The sequence below is a fragment of the Schistocerca americana genome, chromosome 2, assembly GCF_021461395.2.
Source record: "Schistocerca americana isolate TAMUIC-IGC-003095 chromosome 2, iqSchAmer2.1, whole genome shotgun sequence".
Classification (NCBI taxonomy): Eukaryota; Metazoa; Arthropoda; class Insecta; order Orthoptera; family Acrididae; genus Schistocerca; species Schistocerca americana.
Window position 1 is genome coordinate 217,805,412 of NC_060120.1, and position 25,685 is coordinate 217,831,096.

At 43.0% G+C, this 25,685-nt stretch overlaps 1 protein-coding gene across 1 annotated transcript in view; it reads left to right on the plus strand.

Moving 5' to 3' along the window:
• Positions 1–25,685, plus strand: part of LOC124595615 (protein 5NUC-like) — a 226,101-nt gene that overhangs the window by 145,158 nt on the left and 55,258 nt on the right. Inside the window, exon 2 of the mRNA XM_047134434.1 lies at positions 24,842–25,045. Within this exon, the coding sequence (XP_046990390.1) occupies positions 24,842–25,045 (204 nt within the window). The remainder of the gene's footprint in view (positions 1–24,841; positions 25,046–25,685) is intronic.

Sequence of the window (25,685 nt, forward strand, 5' to 3'; positions counted from 1 at the left end):
AGCGGGGTTTCCATACATTGCTGTCATAGTTCTTAACTGAATATTGTCACTTAATTACTTACCTGCAAACCCCCGATTCTTTAAACAGTCGAACTCCCATGTACAAAACAGCTTCAAACGTATGATTACTTTATAAATGAGTTAACGTGCTAAATATTTGACGTTAAGCGTGTTAACGAGAAAAAGTTTGGAAAAGGTTTGAAATTATGTTTAAAGTTTGGTGGAAATCGCTAAGTGCTCTCATTTCAAACACTGTATGAGCATAGTCTAGCTTATTTGCGCTACGATTCAAGAAAAAGCTAGTTTTTCGAGTTTTTCGCGCATCTCAATGTTTAAGACATCATGTCTCCAGTATTACAATGATATACTTTTGTTGGTACATTCAGTGGTATATGTGGATACTATCTGCAGAATGTGTTGCGAACACGGAGTTAGTAGTAAACAAGAAAAAATTGAAACATCATGCCTGATGCAGACGTTTTACTGCACGAACATGGAAAATTTAAGCGATAAACTTATGTCCTTTCTTCATTTTGATGGATAGTGTCAGCGGGAGAAAATTTCGTAAGGCTTTGGAATTTTGTTGGAAGTCGCTAAGTGCTCACATTCTTAAATACTGGATGAATATAGTCTGGGTAATTTGAGCACCATGAGTTACGCTGCCTCGGGATGTATATAAAGTTTGTAACCTTAATATCTATCTTACTGTGTTAAACCTGTAATATACACTGAGGTGACAAAGCTCGTGGGATACCTCCTAATACCACGTCGGACTTCCTTATGCCGGCGTAGTGCAGCAACTCGACGTGGCATGGACTCAACAAGTCGTTGGAAATCTCCTGCAGAAATACTGAGCCATGTTGCTTCTGCAGCCATCCATAACTGCGAAAGTATGTAGACTGGCAATGGCAAGGAAAGAGTTTCTGAAGAAGAAAAATTTGTTAAGATCGAGTATTTTAAGTATCAGGAAGTCGTTCCTGAAAGTATTTGTATGGAGTGTAGCCATGTATGGAAGTGAAACATGGACGATAAATAGCTTCGAAAAGAAGAGAATAGAAGCTTTCGACATGTCGTGCTACAGAAGAATGCTGAAGTTTAGATGGGTAGATCACATAACTAATGAGGAGGTATTGAATAGAATTGGGGAGAAGAGGAGTTTGTGGCACAGCTTGACAAGACGAAGGGACCGGTTGGTAGGACATGTTCTGAGGCATCAATGGGTCACAAATTTAGCATTGGAGGGCAGCGTGGAGGGTAAAAGTCGTATAGGGAGACCCAGAGATGAATACACTAAGCAGATTCAGAAGGATGTCGGTTGCAGTAAGTACTGGGAGATGAAGAAGCTTGCACAGGATAGAGTAGCATGGAGAGCTGCATCAAACCAGTCTCAGGACTGAAGACCACAACAACAACAACAAACTGCGAAAGTGTTGCCAGTGCAGCATTTTGAACACGAACCGTCCTCTCGAGTACATCCCATAAATGTTCGATGAAATTTAACCTCGGACGGTCTAGTTGGCCAAACCGTTCGCTCGAATTGTCAAAAACGTTCTCCAAACCAGTCGCTAACAATTGTGGTTTGGTAACATGCCGCATTGTCATCCATAAAAGTTCCATCGTTATTTGGGAACAGAAGATCTATGAATGGCTGAAAATGGTTTCCAAGTAGCCGAACATAACTATTGTCGGTCAATGATCGGTTCAGTTGGACCAAATGACTCAGTCCATTCCGTGTAAACACAGCCTACACTAATACGGAGCTAGCCCTAACTCGCACAGCACCTTGGTGACGACGTGGTCCTCGGCTTCGCGGGGTCTGTGCCACACTCGAACCCTGCCATCAGCTCTTACCAGCTGAAACCAGGACTCCTCTGATCACGCCACGGTTTTCCAGTTGTCTAGAGTACAACCAATAATGTCACGAGCCCAGGAGACGCGCTGCAGGCGATGTCGTGCTGTTAGCAAAGGCACTCACATCGGTCGTCTGCTGCCATAGTCCATTAAACGCCAAATTTCGCCGTACTATCCTAACGGATACGTTCGTCGTTCGTCCCACACTGATTTCTGCGGTTAATTCAAGCAGCGTTGCATGTCAATCACCCAAATAACTTTAAAAAAAACTTTTAATTTAGGGAGCAGAGAGGGTTTCGAGTGTTACATCTCTTGAACTTTGGCTGTCGGCCGTCGTTAGTGGTAATGCCAAAAATTTGGTATTCTCGGCGCCGTCTTGATACTGTGGATCTCGGAATATGGAATTCCCTAACGATTTGCGAAATCTAATGTCCCATTCGTCTAGCTCCAACTAACATTCCGTGTTCAATACTCGTAAGGCAGTCCCCAAGCGTGTCGTCTACCCACAAGCGTCACGAACCTTGTTCGACAGCCAAACATTTATGTCTCCATCACAATATATTTTCAAGAAACGGACGATCAACTCTAAACTCCAACAAGGGTTATTATTCGACTGATTCCAAGACAGGTACATTACACGAGTAATTACCGTCGTGCGGCCATAATTACGTCGGAAACATTTTCACATGAATCACCTGAGTAAAAATGACAGCTCCACCAATGCACTGCCCTTTTATACCTCGTGTACGCGGTACTACCGCCATCTGTATACGTACACATCGCTGTCCCATGAATTTTTTTCACCTCAGTATAAGATTATACATCTTGCGAGTAAATTATCAGATTAAATTCGTTCAGTAATTGTATGAAATACTGATGATAAAATTTTCGATATCGCTGGAAGCCGTTAGATAAGCAACATGCAACTGTGACCGTCAATCATGAACCACGAACCGTAAACCAGGTTACCCATTTAGTAATAGAGATATTCCTTCCTTATTTTTTTCTTTAGCAAGTTGTAAAACAGTCTCGTGATGAGGATATTAATAATTATTGGCTCTCGTGAAAGTTTTATTGTGTTCATGATTAGAGGTAAATACTAACATGGACTCGTGAAGGATTGTGAACAAATAACCAGTTACTGAATAAATGAGAACAGAGGGTGTCTTCTGTTGATGTTAGTTGACCAAAATGTACCTGTCTTGGAATCAGTCGAATAATAACCCTTGTTGGAGTTTAGAGTTGATCGTCCGTTTCTTGAAAATATATTGTGATGGTGACATAAATGTTTGGCTGTCGAACAAGGTTCGTGACGCTTGTGGGTAGACGACACGCTTGCAGACTGCCTTACGAGTATTGAAATATTCCCCTACTTGACAAGAAAGCCACAAGCATCGGCCTCAAAATATTCCGTCTGTCAGTAGCGAAATCCTCGTCTGTGACCATCTCCCGTACCCGACAAATCTACAAATCCCAATCAGCGCTGGAAACGCGTTTCAGTGTGCTTGATATTGATATATAGAGTAGTTCTCACAGCCAAAGTTCAAGAGATAAATAAAGCGAAGGAGATAAGGAAAAGAGATAAGGAAAGGACAGAACACACTTTATTGTCTATAATAAATCATACAATCGCCGTTGATCTTTATTTTACAATTGCCAATGCCGACTTTCGCCCATATAAAGAGGTACTCATCAGCATTTAACTTCTTCTTCCTTCTCGTAGTCAAAACAAATGGCATGCTTGGAACGAGAGTACCATAAGGCTGTTTAGCCAAGAGTCCTGTAGTCTCAGCTATACTCCATGTCTTCCAAGCCAAAATGTTAGCATCTGGAAATGCTTCAAGGCCACCATAATCTGCATGATTGCCCCATACAACTGCTAGTGTCAACCAGGTACTACCTCCAAACACTGCTTGTACATCACACGTAAAGTTCAGATGGAGTCCTCGATAAACATTTGGACCTCCAATCTATTGCTGTTTATTAAACTGCCCAGCCAAGTCAATATCAATCGCCTTCAAACTGCGATACACAGGTACGCTGCGCCGCCAGCGACGACGGTAACCACGTCGCAGAGGCATTGCTGTGGCACGATAACACAAGTGAACGTAGCAAGCCAACGCCCAGCGAGACACCCAGAGCTATGGTCAGTTTAATAAATAGCAATTGATTGGGGGTCCAAATGTTTTTCGAGGACTCCATCTGAACTTTACGTGTGATGTACAAGCAATGTTTGGAGGTAGTACCTGGTTGACACTTGCAGTTGTATGGGGCAATCATGCAGATTATGGTGGCCTTGAAGCATTTCCAGATGCAAACATTTTGGCTTGGAAGACATGGAGTATAGCTGAGACTACAGGACTCTCGGCTTCATTCGCTCTGCGAACGTCGAGGAGTGCGGACGCATAGCTCTGGGTGTCTCGCTGGGAGTTAGCTTGCTACGTTCACTTCTGTTCTGCTCTCTAAATTAAAAGGTTTTTCATTATTTATTCGTATAATTGATGTGCTCGTTCGGGTCTTTATAGCTTAAGCTAGTTAAACAGCTTGAGCGTCAGATTTGTTTCGTGTAAGCGACAGTGATGAATGAGTGGACCGTTGTTGTTGTTGTTCATTAAGATGAGAGAAGGGAAAGGCTAAAACCTGGTGCCGGCATATACCATACTCCTCTCGATAACTTAAAGAGGTCCGTCGATTACAGCGTTCCCATTCCTGTGTACGAGTTGCCATCAACAGCTTCGATTAGGAATTTTTGCGCCGCCAATTCCCTCCGTTTCCCGCCCAAATATTGATGTGCTTCCACCGCGAAGATTCGAACCTTCCACCTCCGAGTCGAAAGCCATCGTTAAAGGGTGCCTTAGTGAACTCAGCTCCACCAAGACTGATAAACAATGTTGCATGTCTACTTGCATGGTGCAAAACATTCACTGGACGCCGCATCGACTACTTGTGTCTCAGTTTTGCTTGAATCATACGAAACTACATGGTTTCAGAGCCTTTTTCATGCCTCAGACATCTTTGATTTACATACGCTGATTGAAGCGATGAATGAAAATGCACTATGTGATCAAAAGTATCCGGACACCCCCAAAAACATACGTTTTTCATGTTAGGTGAATTGTGCTGCCACCTGCTGCCAGCTACTCCATATCAGCGAGCTCAGTAGTCATTAGACATCGTGAGAGAGCAGAATGGGGCACTCCGCGGAACTCACGGACTTCGAACGTGGTCAGGTGATTGGGTGTCACTTGTGTCATACGTCTGTACGCGAGATTTCCACACTCCTAAACTGCCATAGGTCCACTGTTTCCGATGTGATAGTGAAGTGGAAACGTGAAGGGACACGTGCAGCACAAAAGCGTACAGGCCGACCTCGTCTGTTGACTGACAGAGGCCGCCGACAGTTGAAGAGGGTCGTAATGTGTAACAGGCAGACATCTATCCAGACCATCACACAGGAATTCCAAACTGCATCAGGATCCACTGCAAGTACTATGACAGTTAGGCGAGAGGTGAGAAAATTTGGATTTCATGGTCGAGCGGATACTTATAAGGCACACATCACGCCGATAAATGCCAAACGACACCTCGTTTGGTGTAAGGAGCGTAAACATTGGACGATTGAACAGTGGCAAAACGTTGTGTGGAGTGACGAATCACGGTACACAATGTGGCGATCCGATGCCAGGATATGGGTATGGTGAATGCCTGGTGAACGTCATCTGCCAGCGTGCGTAGTGCCAACAGTAAAATTCGGAGGCGGTAGTTTTACGGTGTGGTAGTGTTTTTTATGGAGGGGGCTTGCACCCCTTGTTGTTTTGCGTGGCACTATCACAGCACAGGCCTACATTGATGTTTCAAGCACCTTCTTGCTTCCCACTGTTGAAGACCAAATCGGGGATGGCGATTGCATCTTTAAACACGATCGAGCACCTTTCCATAATGCTCAACAGTAAAATCCCTGTAATAGACCGCCCTGCACAGAGTCCTGACCTGAATCCAGTAGAACACCTTTGGGATGTTTTGGAACGCCGATTCGTGCCAGGCCTCACCGACCGACATCGATACCTCTCCTCAGTGCAGCACTCCTTGAAGAATGGGCTGCCATTCCCCAAGAAACCTTCCAGCACCTGATTGAACGTATGCCTGCGAAAGTGGGATCTGTCTTCAAGGCTAAGGGTGGGCCAACATCATATTGAATCCAGCATTACCGATGGAGAGCGCTAAAAACTTGTAAGTCATTTTCAGCCAGGTGTCCGGATACTTTTGATCACAGAGTATATGTAACAATGCCGGAAATCGAATCCAAGTCTCCTGTAGGCTGAAGAAACTTTATGGTCCCAATGATCTTCGAATTTAGGCCGAATACCAAGCGGACTGAGGCAGGAATGGGAATTTGGATTGAGGAGAGAGATGTACTAGGATATAGGATAGTCCGTGCCGTTGTGCAGAGCCACTGTGCCAGGATAGCGTAACGGTTAGCGCATCTGCCTAGTGAGCAGGAAACCGGGTTCGAATTCCAGCCGTGGTACAGATTTTCATTCGTCTCTTCACCTATCGCTCCGTTACACAATGGTAGCAGTGCATGTCCATCTCTCAATATTATGATTTTATTTGCATCTGTTGATCCTTTATCGTGCCCTTTAACGGTACGACCAATGTCATGAACATATTCTTATGATTCTCACGTGTTTGGTCACCACTTGCGTGTTTTATAAACTTTCGAGTCATCTCCTGTGCCGCTGAAATTTGCGATGTGTTTACGTCAGACTTTCATCCCCCCCCCTTTCCCCCTCTCCAAAGCACGATCAGTAGCGACTTCTCCGCAGCTTACCCACTGGCACTGACCGCTTGTCAGCGCTTCTGTTGCTTGGACTAGTCAGTGTACCCAACAGTAGCATGAGAGCATTAAATTTACTCTCGTGTGCATTTTCTGTGTAGAGTGGAGAAAGAAATTTGCAGGGCATGATATTTACTGCAAGCAGTCTACACTAGTTATGAAACCTTGAGCTGTAACTGAACCCAGATTTGTTTTCATGATGAATCTTCGAACAACATGGGTAACTGGATTAAGAGAAAAGCTGTTACAGATAGTATCTGTGTTACGCTCTGTAAAATCAGCTGACAAGCTAAGGAAGGGGTTTAGTATGACATCGACTTAGAGATCCTATAGACGGAGCACTCTTAGCTCAGACGGTCAGTGACAGGACAGAAGGTCAGCTTTGTTTCCTCCAAAGTCATGCCAGCTTTCGCCTGGCGTTATTTCGAGGGGTATGAAGTACTTAAATCACGGCGACCGTTGAACAGTAGGCCTTAGTCTATGGCATGATGAACACGTAACTTACTGGAATATTTTATCCTGTGACTCCTGTTGCAATTTTATGTGGACAAGAGCCTCTACCTGTAGGAATTTACTAACGAGCATTTATTCTGAAGTTAAGTAAATGTAATCTGACTGCTATCTAAAGCCATGGGTTGGGATAATTCTTGTTTTGTCAATTTTGTATATGACAAGAATCGCTCTGCCTCATCTAATCTAATGCACCATCATGTGATGTTACAAGACCCACTCCTTCTGAGGAGGATATTTTTAGAAACATCGAAACCTAGATCAAGGGCTGATAAATCTTTGTTTTGCAACTGGTTGGCTAATCTTTCAACCTCTTCTCCGTAGTCTGACTGGTTGGAACTGACAGGTTGGATGCAACCCGACACAAATTCTTCTCCTGTGCCAACCTCATCATCTCGGAGTCGCCCTTGCAGTCTACATCCACAAGTATTTGCTAGATGCATTCCAATGTCTGTCTTTCTCTACACTTTTTACCCACTGCAGCTCCGTCTTGTACCGTGGAAGCTATTCTCTGATGTCTTAAGAGATCTCCTATCATCTCCGTCTTGTACCGTGGAAGATCTCTGATGTCTTAAGAGATCTCCTATCACCCTGTCCTGTCTTCTTGCCAGTGTTTTCCATATATTCATTTCCTCGTCGATCCTGCGGAGAACCTCCTCATTCCACCTCAGTCCACCTAATTTTCAATTTTCTTTTGTAGCATCTCAGATGCTTCGATTCTCTTATGTTCCGGTTTTCCCAAAGTCCATGGTTCACCAAACGCATGGTCTTAGAAATTTCTTCGTCCAATTATGGCTTGTGTTTGATACTAGCTGACATCTCTTGGCCAGAAACGCCGTTTTTTATGTCCTTCTTGCTCCATCCATCATGGATTATTCTGCTGCCTAAATAACAGAATTCCCCAATTTCATCTACGTGGTGGATACCAATGTTGGTGTTAATTTTCTCACTGTTCTCATTTCTGCTACTTCTCGTCACATTCATCTTTCTTCGATTTACCCTCAGTTCATATTCTGTACTCATTAGACTATTCATTCCATTCAACAAATACTGTAATTCTTCTTCATTTTCACTGAGAATATCAATGTCATCAGCGAAACTTATCATTCGTATCCTTTCATCTTGAAATTCACTCCCAAGCTTGAACCTTTCTTTTATTTCTGTCATTGCTTCTTCGATGTATAGATTGAACAGTATGGGAGAAAGACTACATCCATGTCTCACACCCTTTTTAAATCGGCGGTGGTCACGAACCATCCAGACATTTACGTGGAGAGAATCTTGGAAAGCTAACACAGGATGCATGGACGGAGATGCGAACTATGCTGCAGCAGAAAACCATGACACTGCCTTGAATCAACTCTCCGCGTGTCTCCGTAAACGCATCGCATCTTTCGGAAGGAAACGAAAGCAAGCACTATCTGAGAAAAAAAAAAACTATGTCAAATTTTCAGCATTTCAACTCTACACAAAAGCAAAACGCTCAGGGTCTAAGTTACTATTTACATAGGTTACGACCAAATTGGCGCAATTTGGGATAGAGGTCTAAAAATGGCTCCGTTACGTGTTTGTGACGGCCTACGCTGCAACTCTTTGTTAAGTCCTGAGCTAAGAGGAAGCTAATATGAATTTCATAAAACCTGGGACATTATCGCAGAGTTAAATATTCATAGCATCTACCCGCTTTTAAGGAATTTACGTGGTTTCACGGAAGAGGTCGCCCTGCTTATTAATAAGCGGGTTACAAGGGAGCTATTATAAGGGAGAGAGGCCAGACGCTATTGTTCTTTTTTTTATCTCTTATGACTCCAACGTCTCTTCTGAGAGAGGGACTCTTTCGAGACAAAATATTACATCAGTTTCGACAAGGAAACGGCAGAAATCGCACGGAGGATGCATGAAATAATAGAAACACCTTGTTCCTCTTTGAACGTTTTATCTTCCAGATGGTGCTAGTGAAAGACTACCGATTTATGCGATCACTATGTTTTCGAACACAGTGCACTAAATTCCATGCTGTCCATTTTATTCTAGCAACTTCTCCCATATCATTTATCTCCAGTATCCAGAGGGGTAACGTTTAAAGATATGAGGGCCGTCTTCACTTACGTTTTTACAAAAAGCAATGAAGGAAATACATTTTGTGGTACAAATCATTCATTGTTGTTCAAAATATTGCCTTTAAAATTCATGCACTTTTCTGTGCTTTCGAAAAAATCTGAAACATTTTTTCCACTCCGATGTTGGTACTTCAAAAACATGGTTTTGCGAGGATTCAACAGCTCCGTGGGGTGATGAAAATCGCTATCTGCAAATTTTTCTTTGGTGCAAGGGAGCAGAAATAAATCAGGTAATACGGATAATGAGACATTAGTTCTTTGATTCATTCCGTGAAATAATAACACTGCACAACAAACTTTCATCCTGTGCGTGAAAATAGGTGAGTATAATTAATTTTCGTATGCTGAATTCAGATTTGATTTTGGTTTTTCTCCGTCACATTCTGTTCCTTCTGGATATCAATTTTTTCTACCTTAGGGAAATACGCTTTAATTAAACTGAAGTAAGTTTCAGTTCACACGCAGAAAGGAAACTTTCTTCCCGGTGTGTATTTTGATCTCTATGTTTGACCATCTAGTGTTAACTGTTTTAAACGGAAGTTACAATTCTGCCTTGTGCTACCACCTAGAGAGTTTTCAAACAATTTAGAAGAATGAGTGCTGGTACAACACTGTAATGGATGTTACTACTGCACTGTGTCTTGTGCTTACGTGAAGTTTGTGATGTTCTACTATAGTCTGTCAGAAAATTCAGTAAAAAATATCTAGACAACGTATAAATACAGTATATCTTGTTATGACGTGGGGAATATACAGTGAAAAGCCAAAGACATAATCTTACTCTTGTAGTTCAGAAGGTTGTTGTATTTTGTTGTATGTTGTTGTATTTTGGCTGCAGAGTTGAACCATGATTGGGCTTTTGCTTCTTCTCTTTGTTGTGACACATATGCAGGTAACTTATGTTAAATGGCTGCAGGATTCTTGAGCATCAGTGAAATTTGTGGTGCCAATGGTGTGGCGCGAACGGAAGGATCATGCCACTGATTGTAATTTTTCTTGACCAAAAGGTATTCTATAAAATTAAAATATGCTATTCAACATCTAAATTTGCCCTCAGCCATGTGGCCAGTTCCTGATGATACTTCTCCACCTCCTAAGCAACTAAGGGACTCGACCGTTTACGAGCAACGTATAGAGGTGCTATCCGACATCAGTGGAAATGGGCGTTTGGAGTCATTGGCCGGGAGGCCCCTTACGGGGCAGGTCCGGCCGCCTTGGTGCAGAACTTATTAAATTCGACGCCACATTGGGCGACCCGCAGCGGATGGGGATGAAATGATGATGAAGACAACACAACACCCAGTCCCTGAGCGGAGAAAACCCCGACCCAGCCGGGAATCGAACCCGGGCCCCTTAGGACGGCAGTCCGTCACGCTGACCACTCAGCTATCGGGGCACAGTGGGAACGAAGGAGCGACAGCAACCACCAGAGCATGTGTTGGTCCGGATCCGGAGTATTTGCCACAAAAATCGACATCATCTCATCGCCTTCCGCAGGGAGAACTTAAATGACCTCTGTATGGATTTGAATCTGTTACAGGCACAATCTGCTTTGGTGTCATCGTGATTGCAAGGATGGTGTTAAAGTGGCTTCATGTAGGAGTCACCAGAGTGAGTTAGAAACCTTTCCTTTTTCTCCAACGAATTTGTAAACTCTAATGACAACAATGGTTTGTTTGGAGCATTGCGCCATGTTCACGACTCTGACGAATGGAGACTAGGTTTTGCTTTCTCAAAATCAAGTTTAAAGGCAGTCCCCCTTCATGAAATTATAAATATTCCTCAGTTCCAGGCGGATACCCCGTTAACAAGGAAGTGGCAAATGTCAGAGAAATTACATTTTCTGGACTGCCATCTTGACTTTTTCCCTCAGAACTTGAGGGGTACAAGTAGTGAACACGGGGAACGTTTTCACCAGGACATTGTAGTCATGGAAAATGATTTGTGGGGCGGTGGAACTGCAGCATGTTGGCAGAATATTGTTGGCCTTAAGGGCACTGCAGAACATGAATACAAAAGAAAACGAACAAAAACGTCCTAAACTTATTCGTGGTTGAAATATTTATCTTTATAAGATTTCAAAATTCTGTATTTTTATGAATAATAAACCTCTACTTTTGGAAAACGGTATTTTTATATCCTTGTACCCCATAGCCATGACAAATGTAAAACCATACCATTGTTCAGAAGGCAGACGAAAAGTTGAAATGTGTTGTACAATCTAATCAGCGTGATCGTGTGCTATGCGACAGTTGCTATTATTATGAAGAAGAATAATGCGTCGTTTCTGGCTTGTTGTACAACATTCAAGATTAACTGTTCATCGATCTTATAAGTAGGGCTGGGCAGATGATACTCACGATCGAACGGACTCTATGTTTCCCAAATCACCGTGGTGGTATCCGAGGTTGCTCGAACAATCCTCGTATGGTGCTAGTACAAGCGATACACGAACTCGCGACAACAAGAAGCTATAGCTCTGTTTAAAATATATTTTCGTGAAACGCAGGAGAACATTGCGTTGGATCCTATCATCGTACAAAAACTTGTATTTTAACGAATTTTCAACAGAAATTCTCGTTAAGTAGGCTAGACCAGTGGCCTAGGCGTGCTGGCACGGTAGCTCAGCGTGTTCGGGCAGAGAGCTGGTTGGCCTCTGTAATAACAAAAACTGAGTGGAAGGATCAACAAACGAACTTGACTGGATATCATGTGACGTCCGCAACGACCAAACACAACGATCGACAACCAACAAAATGCAAAAAAAGAAAAGGGGTAGCGTCTTCAATTGGTAATCAAAACGTATTCGGTCCCGCGTTCGAATCCCGTCGGTGCTTAAATTTTGATTAATAATCGGCATTGGCGGTCGAAGACTTCCAGCATAAGAATTCACTCTCATTCTGCCAATGGCCTTGTCAAAGAGGGCGGAGGATCGGACAGAGGTTCAGGGCACTCTCTTGTCCTAGGGGTGGGAAATTGCCCCAAAAGGCGGAAGAATCAGCAATGAACAACGGCATGAGGATGCAGAAGACAATGGAAACCACTGCATTAAAGATACGTAACGTCTATCCACAGGACATGTGGCCTGTAATTGAAGAAGTGTCATGATGATCTCTCCAATGGCAAAAGATTCCGAAATAGTCGCCCATTCGGCTCTCTGGGAGGGGACTGCCAAGAGGGAGGTTACCATGAGAAGAAGATTGAATAATCAACAAAAGGATAACGTTCTACGAGTCGGGGAGTGGAATGTCAGAAGCTTGAACGTGGTGGGGAAACTAGAAACTCTGAAAAGGGAAATGCAAAGGCTCAATCTAGATATAGTTGGAGTCAGTGAAGTGAAGTGGAAAGAAGACAAGGATTTCTGGTCAGATGAGCATAGAATAATACCAACAGCAGCAGAAAATGGTATAACGGGAGTAGGATTCGTTATGAATAGGAAGGCAGGGCAGAGAGTATGTTACTGTGAACAGTTCAGTGATAGGGTTGTTCTTATCAGAATCGACAGCAAACCAACACCGACAACGATTGTTCAGTTATACATGCCGACGTCGCAAGGTGAAGATGAAGAGATAGAGAACGTGTATGGGGATATTGAAAGGGTAATATAGTATGTAAAGGGGGATGAAAATCTAATAGTCATGGGGGACTGGAATGCAGTTGTAGGGGCCGGCCGCGGTGGTCTAGCGGTTCAGGCGGTCAGTCCGGAACCGCGCGACTACTACGGTCGCAGGTTCGAATCCTGCCTCGGGCATGGATGTGTGTGATGTCCTTAGGTTGGTTAGGTTTAAGTAGTTCTAAGTTCTAGGGGACTGATGACCACAGATGTTAAGTCCCATAGTGCTCAGAGCCATTTGAACCATTTTTTTTTGCAGTTGTAGGGGAAAGAGTAGAAGAAAAGGTTACAGGAGAATATGGGCTGGGGACAAGGAGTGAGAGAGGAGAAAGACTAATTGAGTTCTTTAATAGGTTTCAGCTAGTAATAGCGAACACTCTGTTCAAGAATCACAAGAGGAGGAGGTATACTTGGAAAAGGCCGGGTGATACGGGAATATTTCAGTTAGATTACGTCATGGTCAGACAGAGATTCCGAAATCAGACACGGGATTGTAAGGCGTACCCAGGAGCAGATATAGACTCAGATCACAGTACAGTAGTGATGAAGAGTAGGCTGAAGTTTAAGAGATTAGTCAGGAAGAACCAATACACAAAGAAGTGGGAAACGGAAGTACTAAGTAATGACGAGATACAGCAATAAGGAATAGCTTAGTAGGCAGTACAGTTGAAGAGGAATGCACATCTCTAAAACGGGCCAACACAGAAGTTGGGAAATAAAACATAGGTACAAAGAGGGTAACTGCGAATAAACTATGGGTAGCAGAAGAAGTACTTCAATTGATCGATGAAAGGAGGAAGTACAAAAATGTTCCGGTAAACTCAGGAAAACAGAAATGCAAGTCGTTGAGGAATGAAATAAATAGGAAGCGCAGGGAAGCTAAGAAGAAATGGCTGCTGGAAAAATGTGAAGGTATCGAAAAAGACATGATTGTCGGAAGGATAGATTCAGCATGCAGGAAAGTCGAAACAAACTTCGGTGACATTAAAAGCAAGGGTGATAACATTAAAAGAGCAACAGGAATTCCACTGTTAAATGCAGAGGAGAGAGCGAATAGGTGGAAAGAATACATTGAAATCTTCTATGAGGGAGAAGATTTGTCTGATGTGATAGAAGAAGAAACAGGAGTCAATTTAGAAGAGATATTAGAATCAGAATTTAAAAGAGCTTTGGAGAACTTACGATCAAATAAGGCAGAAGGGATAGACAACATTCCATTAGAATTTCTAAAATCATTGGGGAAAGTGGCAAAATATCGACTATTCACGTTGGTGTGTAGAATGTATGAGTCTGGGGACATACCATCTGACTTTCGAAAAACCATTATTCACACAATTCCGAAGACCGCAAGAGCTGATAAGTGCGAGAATTATCGCACAATCAGTTTAACAACTCATGCATCCAAGTTGCTTACAAGAATAATATACAGCAGAATGTAAAAGAAAATTGAGGATGCGCTAGACGACCATCAGTTAGGCTTTCGGAAAGGTAAAGGCACGAGAGGGGCAATTCTGACGTTGCAGTCAGTAATGGAACCAAGACTAAAGAAAAATCAAGACACGTTCATATGATTTGTCGACCTGGAAAAAGCGTTCGACAACGTAAAATGGTGCCAGATGTTCGAAATTCTGAAAAAAGTAGGGGTAAGCTGTAGGGAGAGACGGGTCATAAACAATATGTACAACAGACAAGAGGGAATAATGAGAGTGGACGACCAAGAACGAAGTGCTCGTATTAAAAAAGGTGTAAGACAAGGATGTAGCCTTTCGCCCCTACTGCTCAATCTGTACATCGGGGAAGCAATATTAGAAATAAAAGAAAGGTTCAGGAGTGGAATGAAAATTCAGGGTGAAAGGATATCAATGATACGATTCGCTGATGACATTGCTATCCTGAGTGAAAGTGAAGAAGAATTACATGATCTGCTGAAAGGAATGAACAGTCTAATGACATGGTCACGAAGTTGATGAAGTTAAGGAATTCTGCTACCTAGGCATTAAAATAACCAATGACGGACGGAGCAAGGAGGACATCAAAAGCAGACTAGCACTGGCAAAAAGGGCATTCCTGACCTCTTGGTCTACTAATATAAAATATCGGCCTTAATTTGAGGAAGAAATTTCTGAGAATGTACGTCTGGAGTACATGGACTGTGGGATAACCGGAACAGAAGAGAATCGAAGCATTTGAGATGTGGTGCAACACACTAATGTTGAAAATTAGGTGGACTGATAAGGTAAGGAATGGGGAGGTTCTGCCCAGAATCGGAGAGGAAAGGAGTACGTGGTAAACACTGATAAGGAGAAGGGACAGGATGATAGGACATCTGTTAAGACATGGAGGAATGACTTCCATGGCACTAGAGGGAGCTGTAGAGGGCAAAAACTGTAGAGGAAGACAGAGATTGGAATACATACAGCAAATAATTGAGGACGTAGTTTGCAAGTGCTACTCTGAGATGAAGAGGTTAGCACAGGAGAGGAATTCGTGGCGGGCCGCATCAAACCAGTCAGAAGACTAATGACAAAAAAAGTACAGATGTCGATTTTTAAGTAAACCCAACAACGACAACAAGTCTTGTCGTTCAGACACATTGCATGAGTCTGAACCCGGTACAGTGTTTTATTTCTTTATTAGAACCTGCAAATATTTACAAAATGGGTAGCAAATGAGAATTTCCAGCCTTGTTCACATATTAGATTAAGGAGTAAAAAGTTATAAGCTTTCAATCACAGTGAAAACAAGATGGAAACAATCAGATGCAATAAGGAAGAAAACTGAACAAGAACTACATGACAAACTAACTCGAATTGCGATAGCGAAAATACATTACAAATACATTACGGCGGTAAGACCCATCGCGCGGATAACCACACACGTCACCATAAGTCGCGGGACGAGCGAAAGCTCGAGAATTGGACTGAATCGTGACTGTGATCTTTCATTTATTTATTAGTTGTTGTTTTGTTTCAAATGATCTGCACTCTAGAAGATATTTCAGTCCGTGTTTCACATTTATTTTTATTGTTATTAAAATCTGTGTATGTTAATAACGCTAAAACACATCGCCATACCGCAGGGCGATCGAAAGATCGAGTAGAAACCGAAATTCCTCGGGCTGTGACATAAACTTCTCGAGCCGTTCGAGCCGTGCTCAAGCACAACATTACCTCAAAGGCAAAGGTTACGACACGTCCAGTATAACGAAAGAAACAAGCGACATTTTCGTGAAAATGATTCGCGAGCGAACGACTTTTGCTGGTGTCGGTTCACCCAAACCCTTAACTGCTGCCTAGTTTGAAACGCGTATGAATGTACCCAATCTTCGTCTCCTTTTACAATGTTGTAACTAGGTTCCGCATCTCCTCAGTCGAATTCTGTGAACATTTCCTTGCGGCAATTGACAAGATTCTGTTACTGAGCTGCGGCCTAGTTGGTGGGGAATCCATCGGCAACAGACCTTTCCACAGCAAATTGTTTATCTAAAATGGAATGCAGTACAGTCTTCGACGTACTTACGGTACAGGGTTAAGAAAGATGCCATTCTCTTGTTATGCACGGCATCGAGGTTTTTCGGAACAACCACCGATTTTGTCCGACGTTCACGAAGTTCATCGCAGGACCACGAGAAAATTCTGGAAGTCAGATTGTAAACAGTAAGTTCCTTAATAAATGAGATCGATCATGAAAAGGTGAACAAATCCATTAGAGGCATCATTGCTGAGCCAGACCTTTACCAAAATCGCAAAAAAGAAATCACCCAATGAAAGCTTTCGCGTGAACTGTACATTTTTTTACAAAACTGTTCCTTTAAACGTTCGCTGTGAACAAACTATTCTATTAGTATCTGAGCTGCCATTGTTTTAACAATACGAATGACAAATTTTGAGCCGGCCGACGTGGCCGTGCGGTTAAAGGCGCTGCAGTCTGGAACCGCAAGACCGCTACGGTCGCAGGTTCGAATCCTGCCTCGGGCATGGATGTTTGTGATGTCCTTAGGTTAGTTAGGTTTAACTAGTTCTAAGTTCTAGGGGACTAATGACCTCAGCAGTTGAGTCCCACAGTGCTCAGAGCCATTTGAACCATTTTGAATAAATTTTGAAATAATATTAATGTCATATCTCAATAAAGCCATATTTTGGTTAAAATTTTAAAGGTTACTCTTATATGTCGGTAGAAGTAGACATAGCATCAGCTAATGGAGGCAATCAGTTCCCTTAACTCACAAGGTATGTTGTTTCAGACCGGGCGTAAATTATCTAAATCGCTGTCGAAAACCAGTTGTGGCGTAATGCTTCTATGACCTCCTACCCTCCTAAAAATGCCACACCTACCATGTTTCGTTGTTGGTTGCGTTATCGCCTTCTTGGTTTGTTTCTGACACTTGGTGTTAGGGCTTCTTGTCCGCGCCTCGTGAACTACGTACCGGTTTTCTTCACAACGGTACCGTTTAGTATCAAATATGTTCGTAGGAACGTGTCAGTTTTAACTTTTCCGAGTTTATAAAATAGTTAGATAATGGGCGGAGGAAGTAGTCAGTGATATAAAACAAGAAACAAGCCAAAAAGACGGCGATTTTACAATAGCCAGTGATCACAGTTCTGCTATCGAACAAGAGCATCTTTAAGAGGAAGAACTTCAGTGAAATTGTGATGAGAATCTGTCTGTTTCGGTAATAAAATACTTACAGTGTTAGTTAAAATCAAATGTGTTATGAGTGGCGATGAGAAAAATGTATACCAGAACTGAATGTCAGTTTTGCAGAGTTTCTTTTCGTACCAATGGGGTTGGATTTTTACGTGCAAATTTAAACCGTGGAATGTAGTTGTGTGTAGAAATTTACTTGCTATAGAGATAGTATAATTTTTCAGAATGTGGAATTCAGTTTTCAACCAATCCATTTATTTGCACTACTTAAAAAATGACGCGGAAGTATGTGATTTTGTGGAGGCATTCTGTAGTACAATAAAATAAAGAACGAGCACCTAAACAACACTTAACTCATAGTAGAAATAAATATTATATAACGTAAGTAAAAATTTCAAATGATTTGCGCCTTAAATCTTGATTTAAACGTAACGATGCCAGAGACCCCACCTAGTAGTATACATTACAGAAACGTCACCTCATGAGTTAAGGGTTAAGTGAGCAGCAATGCCTGAGTTTTCCAAATAGCTATTGATCTCAAATAATATCTGTAAGAAATGTCGAAAATTGCTGCCTGTCCCCTGATATTAGCGCTGACTTGCTCTTTTTTCACTACTTGCAAAGATTATTTCGGTGCTTGACATTATATCGGAGAAAACACACTGATACTGGTGGTTTCGCTCAACCCTGTTTCGACGCCAATTTCAGCAACCCAGTGAGTTTTTGTTTAATCCTACTAGTGGGCATTGCCAGTGACGTAATTTGCTCAACAAATATATTTTTGTATCTCTAGAGTTGAAAACACTTCTTATTACAAATCTGTAGCTGTTTAATTGTTGAGTATTGCTCTTTTCTCTGGAATACGTGTGAAGTTGGACTAACAAAAGGTACAGAGAAGATTCAGAGAATAAAGACGTCATTCGTCGCGGACTTTAATTTAGTCAGCGCGAAAGCGTCACACATGTATGTTCAACAGTTTTCAGTATGAGATGCTACACGAGAGGAGTTGTTCATTACGGAACGTGTTACTTTTAAAATTATAACTATTGTCCCAATATGAATTCATTACATGCTTCAGCCAACATGTTACGTAAGTCCTAGACGGTAAAAGTCCAGACGGTAAACGTTATCGTACAAGAGAAAACGTTCAACAAAAGGGGCATTGTAGACAAATCTGGGGGGTCTAGTTGAGACCTGGCGCTAATGCCCTCTTTGTTTTTCGGGTTAATGGAAACACGCGTCCGTCCGAAAGCTCTCTCGCACAGTAAAGGGTGTGGCCACCAAACAACCACACCCTGCTGTAGACCATGACGTAATAACCCTGTTCGCCGTCGCTGAGCGCTGTGTAACTCACAGAGGCTGACGTACTACGCCTATCTGATGGCTAACAGGGCGGGTCTGGTTTACACCACTCCGCACATATTTATAGCTGACCAGCGTCCGAGGCCGCATGTCGAACACGACTACTATGCGAGGGTGGTTTGATAAGTCTGGTAAATTTCCATGAAGGAATGGAAAAGTTTTGTAGTGCCTTCATGGTTAGAGGCTTCATTATTCTAAGGATCGTACAAAGAATTTCAACAATGTACAGCAACCAGTTCATTGTTGACAGGCGTCTGAACTGGTCTGTGTGTCGACTGCGACTGAAGAGCGGTTGGACTGCCGCACAGATCAAAACACAATTGGATGAAGTTCACGCGGACCGTCATTGAAGACCATTTACTTTTGAATTAATGAACTTAAACGTGGTTGGACAGGCACGGAATACGCTCCGGCCATCCAATTGAGGTCAACCCAAAGGAAACCATTGACAAACACCGAACAAAAATTCGTGTGACTGCTGAGACTGTAGGCATCTCAACTGAGCGAGCTTGACAATGAAGAAGCTGTTGTTCGAGGTGGGTTCCGCGATTTCTCACAGTCGGCCAAAAGCTCATCCAACACAACTTTTCAACACAATGTCTAGTGATGGTTAATTGCAATCCGCCTAACTTTTGCGCAGATATGTGACTGTTCATGAAACCTAGATCCATCATTACACACTAGAGTCAAAACGCCAACCAAAACAATGGGCAAAGGCTGGTGAAAGTGCACTGGAAAAAGCAAACATTTTGTCAGCTGGTAAGGTGATGGCCACTGTTTTTTGGGCACGGTCGCAGGTTCGAATCCTGCCTCGGGCAAGGGTGTGTGTGAAGTCCTTACGTTAGTTAGGTTTAAGTAGTTCTAAGTTCTAGGGGACTGATGACCCCAGAAGTTAAGTCCCATAGTGCTCAGAGCCATTGGAACCAGGACAGACATTGTCCACTTGGCTCTGCAGCTCACTTTGGTTGGGATCCTACGACTGTGATCCATATACGAAATTGTTGTTTCCAGAAGGGTCATACTCAACTCCATGCAGGATTTCAACGGCTCCAAGCGATTAGCGCCAAAGAGGACAGGCACTGTCCACTCGGTCATGGAGGATCATACAGCCACGTAATGTGACTAGAGTCAGGATGTGGAATCTACAAAGACAATGCGACAGCCCCTGAATCACCGCAGACTATCAGCACGGCAGCAAAGTAGGCGTCTCGACATTGGAGCACCCAGTAAAATTAAGTTGTATGGCACAAATGGCTGGAAGACCCCAAAGGGCAGGTTCAGCCACCTGAATTGAAAAGGTGTTTTCCATCCTCTGCATCCCTCACCTTTCCTTTGTTAAGTATAAGTGTTATGTGTTGTCTTAAGTGTGACAGTTAAGTGTAGATGATTGCAGTGGATATGTGTGTAGCGTGGTGTCACTTATGATTTGGATGATGATGTTGAGAGAAGGGAGAGGCTGAAATTTGATGGCTGTTTTTCTCAAATAGCACTAAGGTGGCCACTGAGCTTAACATCCCCTCCGGCGGATACATCACCGTTAGCAGTGTTGCGTGCCCTTGTTTCATCAGACTGTGGAGGGATTTGGAATTCAATCCAGGACATTGGCTTCAACACTGGTGATCAGGGACTTGACGATACCACCACTCCTGTCCCCTCTGGCGTGATAGCAAAGGGAAAATTGTCAACGTCGCGTGGCGTACACGGACTGTCATCCATCCAAGCACTAGCCATGTCCAACTGTGCTTGGCGTTGGTGAACTGGGAAGAACTGGTATACCCATTGTGACAAGGCCGTTTACGGTGCATCGTAGAAATGGGCCAAATGGTTATTTCGGTGTATTAGTTGTCACGGTTGTGTTTTTTTATACCAGATACTTTTTCAGTTACTTATTGACGCCAGTTATTTTTACTGCCGAATTTCCCAGACGAGGGTACCATTAAATCTGAGCGCTCGCGAAACGCAAGCTGGTAGATTGCTCTCAGCTTGTATACATGGCAACTTGGATTAATTTATCTCCAATGTATTTCTTATGGGGATGGCTTCACTTTCGTCGTTTGATCTCCAATTAAAGCCTGTTCTTTAAAGGTAGCCAACTAGCTGTGCCTCATCGGGCGCCAACCAAGTTGCGTGACGTCACAGTCCATTTTAAAACATTTTTGTTAATTATCGTCTTTCATTTTTGTTTTATTTGGTCCTATAGTTAAATCTGTGACCCGTACGTTGAGATATTTAACTTTCTTTAATTTGATTTGGTAGCTGAGTATGTTGATTCTGGGGCGCGGTTCCTTGCTATTAGCTAATGCGTATAGGCTAATGTCAGCTGCATGTATGGCGGTATGTGGATCACGTTAAGGGCAATAACAAACTAGTTGTTTGTAAACTCTGCCAAACCCCCTGACAGCCGGGAGTTATTTCCGTAGAAGTTTGAAAATACTTGTCTCACTGGGATATATGTCCTCTCTAAAAAATATCATCATCTGCTACAACCTACTGGAACAGGACACAGTTCAACCAACTCATAGAGAACAATAACCGTGCCTGAATAATATAACTGCCACAGAAAAACAGTTACACTCATCTACTGGCGATTATTTCCATAAATGCGCGAACTCCTTATGGTCAGTCTGAACAGTCAGACAGCAATTCTATAAATAGGTGGTGTGCAGTCTCACAGATATTTCCATGAGCTATAGAATGGCTTGGAGGAGGATCCACTCCACTGCTCTGTTCATTTAGCCGTGGTCAGATCTCAGATGACATAACAGCGTAGTACACATTGCAGTAAACATATGGCGTCACCTGCTGTAACTGTTACGTCAGTAAGTGGTACCTACTATTTCATAATGTTGTGCAATACGTTGCCAGGCCAGTGTGTGTGTGTGTGATATATATATATATATATATATATATATATATATATATATATATATATAGAGAGAGAGAGAGAGAGAGAGAGAGAGAGAGAGAGAGAGACAAAATTTCCACGGCGTTTATTGCCCACAAAACACGGAAGCAGTTCCCTACTCGGTGTCATATGGGCTGGACGGGCAGTGAGGTGAAGGAGGCCCTCAGGAGCAGTCGTGTGTCGCTCGTATGTCCCACTCATTACGTTAATCATACCATTTCTAATTAAAGATAGAATCATTATCGGTGGTCTCCAAAATCAACATGTAGAAAGTGGTTTCTCAGTGATTATGCTTACTGTTTACATGGTAAATTCGCGCTCCATGAGTGTAAGATTGTGGATGTAAAGTGATCTCTTGGTATTCTGCCTACAAGCAGACTGGATGTAACTGTGTATAGTGCAGTGTATGTGACGGCACCACTGGATAAATGGAATTATATGACAACCCCTTTTAAATTGTGTATGCTCTTTGCTGACCAACCAGCATCAGAGAATTCCTTTTACAATTCACCACTGCAGCTATACCTCAGCACAAAGATCCAGTGAATCCACGACAAGCACTTCCACTGCGGTCAAAGGGACATCATCTCAAAGAAGTAGCTTAGTGGATTTCAGACCAACAGCCGCGAGATGCGATGGACTTACGTATCCCCAACGCCGACCTCGCTGAGTACAGTTGTTCTAGTACAAACAGAGCTTGATACTGGTCCTGCCAACCCAATGGGAGGATTGTGCCACTATTGGAAGTTATTAAAACAACTGCTAGTGACAAATGAGCGATTAATTCAGTAACTGCTACTTTTCTGTAATCGATTATTTCTATCAGTTAAACTATTTTTTGCCGCCTCTAATGCGCCCAGCGACAACACAGGATGTTGCAGAGACACCACATCTTTGCTGGCCAGTCCTGAAATTATGTATAGCATCGAGATGCACATATCCATGTGTAGGTGCTCCAAGGAGAACTCTGTTCTTCTTTACCTCCTCTACACTGCCCATTCATCCAAACTACCCACACCAGTCCACCTCCCTCAGTTCGCTAATGATACTGCCCTCCTTGCTCCCTGTCCCACACTACAGAAATCCAAACGTTCCCTCCAAATCCACCAATGGCTCCTCGAGATCAACCCTTCCAAAACCCAGGGACTAATTATCGGATGCACCACCTGTACCTTTCATCTCTGTGACTTCTACCTTATGATCTTTAGCGGTTCTAGCCAGCTAACTAATACACTAAAATATCTTGGACTAGCTATCGACCGGCAACTAATGTGGAAACCTCACCTACTAATCATCCAAAAGAAAGACCACGATAGATTAAAACTACTAAAACTATTAACCAGCCAAACTTGGGGTTGCACCCCTCCACTGTCCTCCACACCTACAAAACCTTGATCTGACCTGTTCTTTGCTATGTGACTGTTGCATGGATCTCCCCCCCCCCCCCCCCCTCGTAATTTCTATATGCCGCTCCAGGCACCAGAACGCCGTGCACTCTGCCTCACTTTTTGCAAACTTAGTTCGAATAATCATATAGTTTCCCCTCCACTTTCCAATCCCCGTATGCTGCTGCACCTCTACCACCACATCCAACTGCCCCTACACCTTGACACCTTCCACATACTTTCCCCAAGAAATTTCAACCGTCTCTCCCTTCCACATCATGAACTCTGGCCCAAAATTTACTCATTCTACCAACTTTAAAGCCACCCCATACATTCCATCTCATCAGGGATCCCTCTCCGTCTGCTCCCCATATTTCCCTAACCCCTTTTCTCCTTCCCCTCTCCATATTTCCCTAACCTCCCTTTTCCCCTTCAAATTTTGGCCTCACTAATACCTTCATCCCCCCTCCCCTATTCTTGTTTCCTAACAGCCCCTCAAACCCCATCAATACCATGCACCAGTCCTCCGTCCTTACCTCTTTCTCGCCAAACTGCCAAACCTTATTCCCTTCATCATAGGCTCCCAATCCCTTCCAGTTTTAGTGACAGTGAAGTGCTTCTTTCTTAAGTGTTTTTTAAACCATATTTTAAAACAAACAGTCCTGTTGGAAGAACATCTGCAACTGAACATTATAGCAGAGATTGAAAATATCGCTTCAGTTGTAAATTTCTTTATTTCCACGCGACCGGTTTCGGAGTGTTATAAGCACATCCACAGGTGTCGTAGCTGTGCTGTGGTCCCCGAGCGCCGCGTGTACCAGGAGCGGTGTGCTGCCTATGAGCTCATAGGCAGTCCGCTTAAAAAAGTCCGCGTGTGCGGTTACGACGTCAGTGCTTTATAAATTGTGCCGAGTAAGGAGCTATAAATTTCCGAATATGCCGAACTCTGCGGATTTTGATTCCTGCTTTCGTGTCTTCTGAATATTCGTCGTGTTGTTTGCTTTGTTTTCGTGACACATTGAAAAGGTTGCATAAGGCGCTGGTATTTATGCTATTAGTGTTCTCCTGCAAGAGAGTCAAAACGTCTGAAAATCAAAAAGTATTTACGGCTTACAGAGAAGAAACGTTCACTATGCACAAATAGGAACGTAATGCAAATGATTCCAACAGTGAAAAAGACAGAATTATTTGACAAGAGAAATAATTTGCGATGTTGTTTGGCACTTGGCAAGAAAACAAGACGCAAACGGGAGTTATTTGCTCCGTTCCTGGAAATCCGAATAGGGAGCTAGTATGGAATCTTTTGCCAATGGAGAGATCATCATGACGAAAAGACACCGATAATTTCAAACTATCTTATGCTGTAGCCGAATCTGTCTGTTACATCGCATCAGAAACAACTTTTATAACGTGAAAATTTGTGTTACGATTAACACAGAGCCTTCTGAATGAAACAATTGATTAGATGTGGATCGAGGTCTGAAATCGACTTTAGCCTGACAAAGAAAAAGAAAAAAAAATTACCAAATTATACCAAATAGTGATGTGCAGAATGTTGGTACTGATGTAGGAAGCGGGCAGCCTGAGTAAGATTGTGTTTGAATGTTGCAGTCCCTGGGAAACCACGAGTTCGACAACGGCGTGGCGGGGCTGGTGCCCTTCCTGGAGAACACCAGCTTCCCCGTGGTCGCTGCCAACCTGGACACCAGCGAGGAGCCAGCGCTGGCCGCTTCCCCCCTCGTCAAGTCGGTCGTCCTCCACCTGCCAGGCGGTCCCGACGTCGGCATCATCGGCTACCTCACACCAGAGACCAAGGTACTACTCTCGTGGCATGTTCATCAACTCTTTGATCGACACGGAATGCATGATGACGTGCTAAAATGAATTACGCCAGCTGTACCTGGAAATTGTGGCACTTATGCAGTTTAGCGGGTCCATCGCTCATCACGAAAAATCAATTAACTGTCTGCTTTCACCAACTTATTCGCCGCGCGGGATTAGCCGAGCGATCTAGGCGCTTAAGTCATGGACTGTGCTGCTGGTCCCGGCGGAGGTTCGAATCCTCCCTCTGGCATGGGTGTGTGTGTTAGTCCTTAGGATAATTTAGATTAAGTAGTGTGTAGGCTTAGGTATTGATGACCTTAGCAGTTAAGTCCCATAAGATTTCACACACATTTGAACAATTTGAACCAACTTATTCATGTTGCTATGCCAATATGCTGCAGACACTTTAATGTATTTCTTCACAGAGTTCTTTACCCATAGGTAATGCTTACAGTTTCATACATCCTAACCATGATAGCTACTGTTGGCTTTGCATATTGTTGCGTATGGTATATGTCCCTGTCGCTCACAGTTATGTATCTTGATCAGTGCGCCCAACAACCTATATTTTCCTGTTGAGGCTGTCTGTTTTGAAGTATCGTATATTACTGTGTGTGCCAAAACGGCGAGA